At 39.6% G+C, this 14,512-nt stretch overlaps 1 protein-coding gene across 8 annotated transcripts in view; it reads left to right on the top strand.

The window, feature by feature from the left end:
* The window catches only part of Plaat1 (phospholipase A and acyltransferase 1), a 23,014-nt gene extending 9,028 nt beyond the window's left edge, over nt 1-13,986 (top strand). For 2 of the 8 annotated variants that reach the window (XM_070028702.1, XM_070028704.1), the window contains exons 2-4: nt 6,494-6,632; nt 9,048-9,313; nt 13,740-13,986. In XM_070028702.1, the coding sequence (XP_069884803.1) occupies nt 6,494-6,632; nt 9,048-9,313; nt 13,740-13,838 (504 nt within the window). In that variant the 3' untranslated portion in view covers nt 13,839-13,986. Of the gene's footprint in view, nt 1-2,706; nt 3,018-3,069; nt 3,443-3,906; nt 3,984-6,493; nt 6,633-9,047; nt 9,314-13,739 lie in introns of those variants that run through there. The other 6 variants (XM_070028697.1, XM_070028699.1, XM_070028701.1 and 3 more) reach the window with 6 other exon arrangements.
* The last annotated feature ends 526 nt before the right edge of the window (nt 13,987-14,512 follow it).

Consider the following 14,512-nt stretch of genomic DNA (forward strand, 5'->3'; position numbering starts at 1 on the left):
ACAACCAGCAGTAGAGCATATTCATGGCACACATGAACACTTGATTAAATTGTAAGGACAAAGAAATAAACAGATAAATAAAGGCCTTTTCTGTCTAGTGAAGCAGGAAGTCTGGCAGAGGAGGGCTGGTGACTTCAGTTCTACCCTAGGAGACCCTGACCACCAGCACCATATGCCAGGTCTCTTGCAACTGCCAGGACCTGAATGTCATAGATTTGTTGTGAGGATCAAGTGACAGCAACCGGATAAAAGCGTTTAGCAAATAATGAACTGTTCTCTCTCAGAGCTTTGCTAAAATGTAGTTTTCACTTATTTAACAACAAACATGACTAAACGATCTCTGTTATAGCGATTTCAATATGCTTCAACCTTGAGAACTCAATGAAGCAGCCCCTGTCAGTGCTGCCCACACAGTACTTCACTTGCATTGTAGACACAATATCAGGAACTGGTTATTGAGTTCTAATCTAACATCTGTTTCAACTGCATACCAAGCACAGCCCTGGAGATCTCAGGATTACAGGCTGAGATTGGGACACACTTTGCCTATTACTGCCCATGCCTCCTCCTTTCTGAATGGAAATGTCATGCTGTGGCATTCATCTGCAGAGTACCACAGTGTGATCAGCCATCTCTCCCATCTGTAGATATGAAGAAAGGCTGAAGCTCTACTGCATGCAAAGGTTTCTCTATTTCCATAAATTCCATTCAGTCATCAAATTAGATTTGCTGCTAACTGAATGCATTTTATCTATACCTGGCAGGGATCTAGAAGCAAAATTACAAGATTTATGTCGTTTTAATTCTATTATGAAGCATTTAATCACAAATACCCCCCAAATGAAAAGCTCATTTATCATCTTTGCTCTGACTGAGCAACTCTCCTTAGTTCTCGTTCATGAATCCATAATGCAGGGAGGAGACTGGATGATTAAGTGTCCGATTAGAGAAAACAGATTAACCTGGCAAACATAATAAATTTAGCTCATAAGCGGGATGGTTTTATAAATGCTCACAAAAACTTTCCTGTTTAACATCATGAGCCATTTCCTTCTGTGATAACTCAATTGAAATTCAAGTTGAAATTCAATTGAAAGTCAAGCTGGATAAGAGATTTGTTCCGTTCTGTCTAGAACCATAATTGTTTCCGGGTGCTTTAAGGGAGATCCCAAACAATCTCTAGTAAGGTAAATGTCTCACTGGGGGAAGCTAACACTGGAGTTCTAGGGGAAGGCAAATCCCTCCTTCCTCCAGTTCTGAATTTGATATTGGTGACAGGGAACCGCCCAGAGGGAGGTATCTTGTGTGTATATTCATTTGCCCCAGATTTTGGGTCAGGGAGGCATACAAATGAGTGTGTGTGTGTGTGTGTGTGTGTGTGTGTGTGTGTGTGTGTGTGTGCATATCTGGAAGGCATGAAGGTTTAAATATTTTTAATCTTTAGTTGTACAGATGGGGTTTAATTCAACATGTCAGTTTGTTAGTACAATGAATCTTGATCAGTGTTACCTGTTCCATAATGTTAAGGCCACTACTGCCACCCTTGGCTGATGGAAAAGCTTTCTTGGGGTGCAGGGAAGTTATTTGTGTGGACCACAGGCTATAATCTGTATTGCTAATGTGCAGACTGAAATATCTCTGGGTTCAATACGATGGGTCATCTTTATAACTACAGCTCAGTTTCTGGCAACTTAAAAGTTTGTTGCAGGAGGATATGAGTGGGAAGGAGGAATATAGTTGTTTAGGTACCGTGCTGAGGCTGTGCTTTGAGCTTTGAGTTTGTTTGTGCTAGTTAGTGGCAGGGCTTATGTTGATGTGCCTCTGATGCCTTAAGGTGAAACTGCCCTTGAGAGGATGGGTGGAGCTCCTAGAGTTGTGGGTCAGGGTCCTGGAGACCATGTCCTGGGACAGAGCATAAAGACTTCATTATGCTGCAATAAACATAGTTGTGCTGGTAGCTTTAGTGTGGTCGTGTTTGTAAACATTTGGGTAAATGCCCAAAAGTGGGATTGCTGGATCATAGGGGAGATCTATGTGAAGTCTTTTGAGGAACCTCCATACTGCTTTCCAAAGTGGTTGAACAAGTTTACATTCCCACCAACAATGAAGTAAGGTTCCTTTCTGTCCACATCCCCTCCAGCATCTGTTTCTTTGTTGCTTTGTATGTCCCTCCCCCACAGTGTAACCCCCGCTTTCACTATATTTGATGTCAGTATAACATGTGGAGGAGATGGGGACAAACAAGTCGTTTAAGGATTCAGGTGGACCTGTTGCAACAATGAGAAGTACAAAATGTCATGTCAAAACCAGCTTTACAATGTCGGTGGGGGGGGAGGGGGGTATGAATGGGTGGGGGGAGGGGGGAGGCTGGGAAGGGAGGTGAAGGGTAAACAAAGGAGGAGGCTGCAATGCTTGGTAAGAAATGTATGCATTATCCTGCCCATGTAATTGTAGCCCCTCTGTACAGTATGTTCTCAAATAAAATAAAATGATATTAAAAAAAAAAAAAAGACTTCATTATGCCAGGGGGTGAAACCAAACCCCAGCCTGAATAAGAACCTGGAAGGCCACGCCCACAATGGGTAGGGTCCTGCTGAGGCCTGGGAGGGGATAGGTGGACCCTGCCTGCTGTGGGCGGAGTCTTGTATGCTGTCTCAAACTCAGGGGAGGAGCCTGGCGATGACACCCCAGTAGGGGCGGGGCTCCGTTGGCCACGCCCCACTCTGGGGTGGAGCCTACTGCCTGCACAACCGCCGCTTGAGCTGAGGGCCTGCGGTCGGAGGACATCTTGGATCGGTGGTGTGGAGTCACGGAGGCTTGGTGTTGATGGATGACTCCGATGTCGGCTGTCCGTTAGCGAGATGGCCCCAGCTGCTGCTGCGAGACCAGTGAGGAGCCGTGACTTGGGCAGCCGCGGCCCAGTGCGGGAAGGCCGCGGGGCCCTCAGCCTGAGAGGGAGGCCGAACGTCCGTGCGTCAACCCGACGTCACAGAGGTCACCGAGGGCGAGTGGACGGGGTTAGAGAGCCGCCGTCTGATGGTCAACCTGCTGGGGGAAACTGAGTCCCCGGGGCGGGGGGAGGGGCAGAACTGCTAACTGCAGGGGTGCAGCTGTGAGGCGGTGGCTGTCCGGGCTGCTTGGGGAGGCTCTGGAGGCCTTCCGCCGGCGGGAACGCGGCGGGGCCTGCAAGGGGACGGGTGGCATCTCAGACCTCGGAGCCGGCCGGGCTTGGCGACCCTAGCTCGGCACGGATGAACTTGTGCTGGAAAAATGCAGAAAGTTCTGCTTAATCCTTCCTTTACTAACCACTCATATCTGCACGGCCGTTGCTCCCAACCCAGCGCTCTGCTCGAACCCGGAAAAGGTCTAGAACAGAGCTGGGTGCTGTAGCTGAGGAGGGCTGCTTTGACCAAGATTCGACCCCCGAGCTGGTACAGTTCAGGTGTGGCCCAAGGATCTATGCAGCCCCCAAGAAACCCGGAGATGAGACAGTGTGCAACCCCAGGGCCTTGTGGAGAGGGGTCCCTGTAGCACTCCTGTGCGTGGAAAGCGCGGCTGGATGGGAAAGGATCCAAATGGCGTTGGAAAGCTGTGGGACAGGAAGTAGCCCCGTCTGCTTCTGTCTCAGGAAGCTGAAATCTGTCTGCTGGTTTGACAGCTGGATATCTTCTTTGGAGAAATGTCTTTTTTGTCGACGTGCTATGACGTTTGCTTTTCTGTTGTCTTGAGAGTTAATACAAAAGCTGTTCTAATTAGTTATTCTAGTTTTATAGTGAAAAAATTTTTTTAAGTGTGTCATTACCGAAGCTTGAATTCAGGGCCTTAAACTTTCACTTGTTTTTTTTTTTTCTCTCTCTCAAGGCTAGCACTCTATGATTTGAAGCATGCCTCCACATTTTCCTGGTTAATTGAAACTAAAGAGTGTCATCTGCCTGGACTGGTTTCAAGCCATGATTCATACTCCTGAGTGCTTAGGAGTACAGGTGTGAGTCTTTGGCACTCAGCTAAAGTTTTTTTTTTTTTTTTTTAAATTTGGAAGATGTCCAATTTGTCAGTTTTTCCTGTGTGTCAATTTTTCAGTATCCTGGTGATACTGCTATTTGAACACAGGGCCTCTCACTTGATAGGCAGACATGTTTACCCCTTGTGCCATGCCCTAAGCCATTTTTACATTAGTTATGTTTATACCAAGACTGGTCTGGACTGCAGTCCTGTTATTTATGACTCCCAAATTGCTGAATGACAGGTGCATGCCCAACCTTTCTTGATAGAGATAAGGGATTTACTGAATATTGTCCATTGATCCTGTCCACCCTCACCTCAGTAGCCAGAATTAAAGGTGTAAGTCACCACTCACAGCCCTCAATTGTAGTTTTGATATCAAATCTAAAGAACCCTTTGTCTTTAGAGAAATTACTACTTTTTCTTGTTTTATAGTTTTACTCTTTTTGTATAATGTATGAGATTTAAGTGGAGAGCTGTTGATAGTGGTGGGATTTTTCTTTTCTAGCCTATAGATTTTCAGCTACTCTAATATCAGTTGTCAAAATTCTTATGTAAAATGGCATATGCCCTTTGCCAGTCAAAAATCTGTCTCCTTTACCTAAAAATAAAAGGGTTGGGACTGGGACCAGAGAGGTATTATTCAAACTTCATTCCTGTAAGTATTGGGATCCCAGGGTCAATGTCATTGGAAGAAGGAGCAGGTGGGATCTCAGCCTGCCTAAACTTACAGTACCAGCAAATAACAATAGGCAGACTGAGAGAGTACTTCACATCATGCACTATTAGTTCTATGACTAGAGGATCTCATTGGATATTTTTCCAAAAGTTGGGATATAATATGTAGTTTTTTGCCTGTCATATGTGATAACAAACTCAACTAGTAATGAAGATACTTAAATAGGGTTAATTGAGAAAGAGCATTTGAAAATTATATTTCAAAGTATTTCCTGTTTAAATGGTGGTTATTATAATCTTGGCTGTAATAATTCTTGAATTTTAGCATACAGCTGTGCATGCTCACTGACTCCTATTCATTAGGAATGTGTTTGTTTATATAGGGGCATGCTATCTATTTTTCCGGATAGAACCCCTGTGGGCAGTTTGTGAACTGCCATATTAATAAGACTCAAACATATTTGAGAGGATGGTTAGACTTAATGTTTCTACAAAGTTGTCTTAAATAGTTATTTTTCAACAGATGGACAACTTACGTGACAGTGTGATGATTGAAGTTTTCAACAGATGTTATACTTGGAAACACCATTGCAATATTAATTGTTGTAAAAAGGATTTTTAGAGTGTCTGAAAAGTGCAAGTCTGTATTCACAGGTCATTAGCCTGTGCTGTTGTAATCATACTTTAGATGATTGGAGAGTTTCCTTTGCTGGCACTTGAATTTATTTTGTAAATGAGCCTCTATATCTGCATTAGAGTGGGATGAAGAGGCGTACCCTATTGTCACTTAGATTCAACTTGTGTCCAGCATTACATCTCCCTTTAGGTTGTGGTTAGATACACATGACTTTCTTTTGCTGCATTACTCTACTTCCACACATAGAAATTGCAAACTTTATTTTTAAAAAACAAACAACTGGTGAGGTTTACATTACCTTTCTGAGAAGTATTAATTTAGAAGAGAAAGAAAATCTTACCAACTTAGATTTTCAGGCACATTCATCAACATAATGATCTTGTTTGCCTTGCATGTGGCCTTGCTTCTACTGTTGACCACCTTACCCTGTTACTGAAATCAATAACTAAGGAGTCAGAGAGGACATGAAGCAGTGAGGGGAATGCTGAAATCTGCGGTGTGGCATTTGTGATTATTGTAATGGCAAAAAAAAGTCCACTGATTTTTGTTGGTGGAAGCTAGAGTGCCTAGACATGCTACAATATACAGCACAATTTTTGAGCAAATAAGTCATATTGTGTATCCTTTATTACGGCTGAATATCTGACTAGACATTCATACGAACATGAAATCTGTGTAAATTAAGTAACAGAATATTTTTGAAGTATAAGGTGTATCTCCCAAACTTGAATGTTCATAGAATATTAACATTTATACCTAACTACTCGTTGATTTTATTATACTGCAGATAAATGGCTAAAGAATTTCTGATCTTATGCTCAAATTCTGACTTTTTCACGTTAAAGTACAAGCATGTAGACACTTTAAAATTTCTTTTAGAGCATATACATAGTAAAACAGAGTATTGTTTCCTTTCATTAATCATTTTTATTTATATAGGGCATTTTAATACATATTTTTAAAATTTAGAATGAAATTATATTGACTGAGAGTTTGTGGATTCAAAGAGAGAATTAACTTGCCTATTGGCATACACATATTGAGTTGGAATCATTCAAAGAAAAAGACAATGAAATGGGTCTAAGTGTTTCATAAGGGATGTATTATAAACAGGGCTTAAGCTGGAACTTCTAGTCATTTGTATCAGCTAGACCATCTTTGTATTTGTCATTGCAGATGGCATTTAATGATTGCTTCAGTTTGACCTACCCAGGCAACCCCCATCCAGGGGACTTGATTGAAGTGTTCCGTCCTGGCTATCAGCACTGGGCTTTGTACTTGGGTGATGGTTATGTTATCAACATAGCACCTATAGGTAAAGTTTGTTTACTCAGCTTCTGGGAGCTTTTGTAATAAGGAATTTCTTGTAATAAGGAATGAGGAATAAAATCAAAACAAAATAAAATGTAGAAAGCAGAAAAATGAAGCTAATCTATGTTTAAGACCAAAATGTCATTGAAGGAATCATGTAGACCAATTTATGGTGATCAGTACATTAAACAAAACTCACGATAGGCTGGGAATGTGGTTTAGTGGTAGAGTGCTTGCTTAGCATGCATGAAGCCCTGGGTTTGGTTCCTTAGTACCACATAAACAGATAAAGCCCGAAGTAGCGCTGTGGCTCAAGTGGTAGAGTGTTAGCCTTGAGCAAAGAAGCTCAGGGACAGTGCCCAGGCCCTGAGTTCAAGCCCCAGAACTGGCAAATAATAATAATAGTAATAATAATAATAATAACCAGATGGGGAAGATATGTGCCACAAATGGCATTCGGTTTTTATGTTCTTATAGATCACATAGAAATACATTTAATTTGAATAACTATTGATGATGGCATAAAATGTGCTGAAAGCTCTTCTAGGCACAAGAGAACATATAGATATCTCCCTGCATGGTGGGACAATAATATATATATAGTAGAGAGAACAAGAAGAAATTATAGAAGTTAGATGTTAAAAGGGAGATTAGTGATATTTTAAAAAATACATCATTGGGATGAGAAGTGCAGAAGACAGGAGATGGGGATGGTAGATGAAGTGATCAGAAAACTATTATAAGTATAGAAAAACTTAAAATGGATAAGAAAAGCAAGATTACAATTAATGTGAAATTGCTAATACTAAAAGCAATCTCCAGATACAGTTCTAGCCACATCAAAATTTAAATTCCATTCTTTGCAGAAGTAGAAAATAAAATCCATTTTAAAATTTATACTAAAGCATTAAAGACCCTGTATAACCAAAGCTTTCCTGAGCAAAACAATGCTAGAGGTGTCATAATACTGGATTTCAAATTATACTTAGTAACAAGACAATACAGTGCTGGCACAAACACAAACATATAGACCAATGGAAGAGACTAGATGATCCAGAAAAAAAAGGTATACAGCTTAAGAGATCTGATGGATGGAAAAAAGATACTTTGGAGAAAAGACAGTTTCTTCAACATATGGTGTCTGGAAAGATGGATATCCACATATAGAGCACTAAAAGTAGATCACTAATTCTTACCCTGTTTTGTAAAAAAAAATCAACCCCAAATGGATCAAAGATCTTAATTCACTATATGCAACTTTGAAACTACTTCAAGAAACACAGGAAAAAAAACTTGAAGATAAAGGCATAAATAATGACTTTGTGAAAAGAACTCCAATCACTTAGTAAATAAGAGCAAGAATTGACAAACATGGTTGTATCCAATTTTAAAATTCCTTAATATAAAATACAATATTCACTAGAGTGAAGAGACAGTCTACAGAAGGGGAAACAATCTGTGCCAACTATTATTCTGACAAAATATTAATAGCTAGAATGTGTGAACATCTCAAAAAAAAATAAGCCAGATCCAGTGTATCACGCCTGTAAGCCTAGCTACTCAGGAGGCTGAGATCTGAGAATCACAGTTCAAAGCTAGCCCCCCTGCGTGAAAGTCCATGAAACTCTTAAAGCCAGAAGTGGAACTGTGATTCAACTGGTACAGAGCTACCCTTGAACAAAAATCTCAGAGACAGCATGCAAGCCCTGAGTTCAAGCTACAGGACCAGCACAAACAAAACAAAAAAAGCAGTAATGTATAAATGGCCAAATCAGTTGGACAATTTTAAAAAGAACAAATTCAAATGTCAAATAAATACATGAAGGAAATGCAAATCGAAACAGCATTGAAATTCAAACTCACATTAGTCCTAACTAATATCAATTATGAAGAAAACAACACAACAACAGATGCTGACAAAGATGTGATACACAAGGGACCCATATGTAAATTAGAAAAACAAGACCCCAGAGGACTGGACTACCACGCAAATTCAGCACAGGAACTTGTTTCACATACTGAAATCTAGTTGAAAGAAGTGTGTGAAGTGTTTAGAATGAGTGCAGCTTAGGTACTAAGGTGACCCTCCTACTAAGCCCTGAAATGCTGATTTTGGAGGATTCAAAACAGAAAAGGTAAATAATAATATCCATACTGCATTAGAAACACAAGGACCCCTATAATATTAATGAATAGGGAACTTAGAATATTCTCATTTAATTTGATCAATGAGAAAGTCATAAATTTTTAGAAAGGTTTTTGTGTCCTGTGTTCTCATTCTTATAGTATTACTAATGCATTTACAGAATGAGTAATTATACCTGATAAGATTGTTATTTGATGGTATCAGAGGAGCAGAGCTAGTTCTTTGGATGATATTGGAGTCTCTGTCCCTTATTAACCAGAATTCTCCTTACAGATGGCATGCCTTCCTCATTTACTAGTGCCAAGTCTGTATTCCACACGAAGGCCCTGGTGAAGATGCAGCTCTTGAAAGATGTTGTGGGAAATGACACATACAGAATAAACAATAAATACGATGACATCTACCCCCCTCTCCCTGTGGATGAAGTCATTCAAAGGTCAGAGTTTGTTATTGGACAAGAGGTGGCATATAACTTCCTGTCCAACAACTGTGAGCATTTGGTGACTTTGCTTCGGTATGGAGAAGGAGTTTCAGAGCAAGTAAGTTTTCTTTAGGAGACACAAGTTTCTTACTTGTAGAAAAAGTTATTTGCTATCATTAGTTATTTGGTATCGTAAAGTTCTCAGTTCTTAAAAGAGCAACAAAACACTGAAAAATATAAGAAGTTGAGTTTCCCAAGATTAAAGAGCAAGTTAGTGGCTAATCAGAATGAGTGTTATAAATTTGGGGCTAGAAGAGACTTGAAGTAAAATCAAGTCCATAGCTGTCTGTCAATCATTGTCTTCTGCTCTTTGAAAAGTTTTCTCATTACTCTACCTTACACAAGTTCCAATTAGTACTTTTGCCTCAGACACTGCAAAGAATGTGCCGAAAAGGATGCTGATCTTGGAGTAAGAGTTCATTTGCTGAAAATATCAATAGCCCTTTGTAGATTCTTTTCCAATCAGGAGGAGAGGCTAACTGATGATGCATCTGTGTGGGTTTGCAAATATTTTCTATTTCCTTGCCATGATAATTTTCAGTCATATATTGTGCTTTAGTATAGATCCTTGTTCATTGAATTTTGGATGCTTTTTAAGGGGTTGACTTTGAAATATCTTAGAGTCTTGTAAGTTTCTACCACTGTTTTGTAGTATCACATTAATTCCCAGTGACCTGGGCTTATGTCAGTTATTCTTTCCCTATCTATATCCCAACCAAGTTCCATCACTGATGACTTAATGCAGAGGTTTATCGAGTCAATGAGACAATGAATATGTCAAATTATTAGAGAAAACCTTCTTTCTCCAAATACATTATGAAACTTCATTTTAAAATCAAATACTAAAATAACTTCATAGTTATTCAACTCTGGAAGGTTGTTTTTAAAGGAGGCTAAAAACTCAATAATAGCATAGGAATCTATGAATATACTGACAACTCAAAATGTATCCAAGGCTTCCTATATGTTGGGGTGGTAGATCAGTTACACCTACTCCTCAGAAATGAGATGTGAGTCCTCTCATGAAAAAAGCTGGCAAAAGAGCTAAGCACTGGTGGCTGATGCCTGTAGTCCTAGGTACTGAGGTGGCTGAGATCTGAGGATTGTGGTTGGTTCAAAGCCAGCCAGAGAAGAAAAGTCCCTGTGAAACCCTTATCTTCAACTAACCACTCAAAAACTGGAAGTAGAGCTGTGGCTCAAGGGGTAGATTGCTAGCCTTGAGCACAAAGAGGCTCAGGGATAGTACCCAGGCCCTGAGTTCAAGCCCCACGACTTGACCAAGAAAAAAAAGAAAAAGCTTGGAAAAGTAGGAAATAGAACATAAAGGAACGGTATATTTATGTTTATTTTTATTTTCATTAGGAAATAATTTAATTGGAAATTCGTTCACATTAGGAAATAGATTAACACAATGAATTTCTATTCACATATAATAAGAAATGTGAGCTAGAAAACAAGCTGCTCACAGACTCATCCTCACCTTTGCATTGGAAATGGGTGGAATGTTAGGAAATAGGCTCCATGCTTCTTCACTAATGACAAAACTGGTCTCTAAATTCACAAGTAGTTTTTGTTGATTGGCTAAATATTTTTGCATATGGGGGAAGCCATTGGTCAAAGAGTATAAATTTCAGTTACACAACATGAATTCATATGGAGATCTATTGTACAACATAGTATCTGCAATTAACATTACTGTTTTATACTTAAATTTTTGTCAAGAGGGTAGATACTTAGATTAGATCCTCTTACCAGTAAACAAATAAAACAAAATAAAATGAAAACATCAACATCAAGAATAGAACTCAACAAAGGTAATAGGGGGAAACTTTTGGGGGTAATGAATAAGTATGTGGTATTACTTATGTTGATGATTTCTTATTTGGATGTATGTTTACATCCAAATACATCAGGTTTATGCACTAAATATCTAGCTTTTTGAAACATTAATCATACCTCAATAAAGTAAAATGCAGTTAAATTGTCCAGGTATGGTGGTTTATCTTTCTAGTCTCAGCTATTCAGCAAGAGGAGATCAGAAGAACTGCTGTTGGAGGACAGCCTAGGCAAAAAGTTAGCAAGACCTCAGCTCAACAAAAAAGCTGAGCTGAGCACAAACCTGTAATTTCACGTATGACAATCCCATAAGTATGACAATCATTATCCAGGCCAGCCTGAGTAAAAATGATAATAACTGACGTGGTATGTAGAGTGCCTGCCTAGCAAGTGCAGGGCTCATCTTCAAACTGCAGTGTCACTAAAATAAATAGCAATTACATTCTAAGAAAGTTCAAAGATTGCATCTATCGGCTTTGACTCTAATTTGGAACCCATTTTCTTTCCACATTTATATCAATATTTATGTTCCATAAAAAAGAAAGTATTCCTCTTCACCCTATAAGCATAGCCTCTTCCACCCTCAATATCTTCTGTGCTCTACCTTTAAATATTCACCTTCCTTTTTGCCTCAGATCCAAGGAAACCACTCATTCCTTTTTAGCTTGTTTCTATACTTTTCTTAAAAGTATATCTGAAAAAGATGGGCACGACCTTTAGTAAGCCCATGCAAGCCAACACAAATACACTCAGACTTTGCTGCGGTGCACCAGGGGTGTCACTGTTCAGGAAAGAGACACTGGCTAACCCCTGCATTCATTTGGAAGCCTGCCAAACAGTATCTGTGTGCAGTCACTCTAGAAACACCTCGTGTTTCACTGGGCATGCATAGATCGCAGAGTGAGACTGTTCAGTGGCCCACAAATAGAAAGGCTCACAAAGGCAGGCGGAGTCAAACTGACAATTTTATTATTCTAAGTAAGCCACAAAATAAATGCTTTGGTGCATGTTAGTTCACGAAGAACATCCTGAGGTGTTAAAATCTATGGGTCAGATGGTCCTAGATGGATTGTTGTCTTCTAGAAAAATGAGTAATTGTCTATTCCCCATGAGGAAACAGAAATGAGGAAGGCAGCACTGTGTTGGTAAGCTCAGTGGTGGAATCCTGTGGGCTGGTCAGAGACTGTGCTCAAATATGACCAGGGTCATATTTATAAGATGATTTCTTTGTTGCTTTGTATGTCCCTCCCCCATGGTATAACCCCTGCTTTCATTGTATTTGATGTTGGTATAATTTGTGGAGGGGAAGGGCAAAAACAAGCCGTTTAAATAGGGATACAGGTGGACCCATTGCAACAATGAGATGTACAAGTCATTATGTTGAAAAACGACTTTACAACTTTGGTGGGGGGGGAATGGGAAGGGATGGGAAGGGGAAACAAAGGAGGAGGCAACAATGCTTGATAAGAAATGTACTCATTACCTTGCCCACGTAATTGTAACCCCCTCTGTAGGGTATTTTTACAATAAAAAATTTAAAAACACAAATATGACCAGGGTCAGCTTTCTGGCTGTTAGACTAGTCTTCTGTCATCTAGCAAAAATGTTTTACTTTGTTTGAAGACCTTGATTCTTAATTCTCAGACAGTAAATGTCATTCTAAGAATATGTGATGACACTGAGGAGTCCAAATGTGACCTTTTGGTCCTAAAATTGCATTCAGATGCATGTGGATAGAAGGCAGTATTAGTCAAGTGCCAGGGAAACCATGAATATTCATTAGTCCCTCATGATGATGATTAATACCCTTAAATTTGGCAGTGTCTGGACTCCTTTATGGACAATTGAGCTTGAGAGTGGCTTATTTTGTCTATATGAGAAATTAATTTGACATGATAGTTAATATTATTATTGACTTTTCTTGAAGTGTGTTTATCAGAACAGAAATTATATCTAACAAAATAAGAGCCTGGGACTGGGAAGGTAGCTCAGTGGTACAGTGCTTGCCTTGTATCCATGAGGCTCTGGGTTCAATTCCTCAGCACCACACAAGCAGAAAAAGCCGGAGGTGGCATTTTGGCTCAAGTGGTAGAGCGCTAGCCTTGAGCTGAAGAGCTGAGGGACAGCGCCCAGGCCCAGAGTTCAGGTCCCACAACCAAAAAAAAAAAAAAAAAAAGAAAGCTTGTAGGTTCTTAGCTCAGTTCACAGCACTGATCTGTTTGACTAATAGAACTCGTTTAGTCAGGAAATGTGCACATGAGCACATGTGGCCACAGAACTTATCCCTAAACATCCTGGTTGGCATGACTTTGGACAAATCACCACTACCTTCCATGTATTGCAGAACAGCAGTAGCACTTCCTTTCTCACCTGTGCACCACGGTAGCAACAGGAATTGTGATCACAATCAGTTTATTTCCTGTTAATGTTCTCCATGTATAGGGATTGTATAACTGTATGGGTTCATCTTTGGCCTAATTATAAAGCTTGTAGTTTTATTTCTTCATCTTCATACAGAATTTTGCCTTGGCATGTTCATTGTACATTAAAACAGGCCTTCAGTGTGAAAAATCCTAATATAACTTTACTTGGGACATTGGCATATCTTTAGCTAAAAGATGCATTTTCTATTTCTTGTTTTCTTTCAGGCCAACCGAGCAAAAAGTATCCTTGGGCTAGTGACAGCTGCTGTTAGTGCCTTCTCTTCTTTGGGCTTGTTTCCAATGAGACGAACAAAATTCTATTAACAAATTACTGAAGAGATATTGGAACTGAAAGAATACACAAGAAAGAGTAAAAGATTTCCTGGGATGAGTACTTATTTTCAGTTCCTCAGCATTGTTCCAAATTTTGATGATGGATAGCCAGTCCTTAATAAATTACTTACTGACATTATCTTCTCATTGAGCCAATGAAGTATATTCTTCTCCTAGCATAGATTTTTCTTAAAATCTATGGCAGCTTAAACAAAAAGCAGTAGCCTTCCAAGTGAAACTGCAAAGGATCTTAACAAAACCAATAGCATATTTTCTTTTACTATAAATGCTGTTTTCCTTTTCCCTAAGGATAGCTATTTTGCTGGAGAGATAGAGAACCAATTATATGGTTTTGAAAGGAATGTTAAGAGCCCAAATTGTTACGGTTGACATTAAATTCATATGCCTTTTCTTGTACAATATGAAACTAAGAAATTAAGTATTTGGGGTAGGCAGCTTAAAGAACTCTGAATGGCAAAACCATTTGAGAATATACTCTTAACTTTTCTGTGCCTGTTTATGTGCTGGAAGGCAGGAAGAGGATAGAAGACACTATTTTAGAGTTTTTCTTTATATGTGCCAAAAATTGGGACTTGAACTCAGGGCCTGGAACACTGTCCCTGAGCCACAGCTCCATTTCTGGATTTTGGGGTGGGTGATTAATT

The sequence above is a fragment of the Dipodomys merriami genome, unplaced genomic scaffold (genome assembly GCF_024711535.1).
Source record: "Dipodomys merriami isolate MVZ:Mamm:240054 unplaced genomic scaffold, mDipMer1.0.p SCAF_2, whole genome shotgun sequence".
NCBI classification, from domain to species: Eukaryota; Metazoa; Chordata; class Mammalia; order Rodentia; family Heteromyidae; genus Dipodomys; species Dipodomys merriami.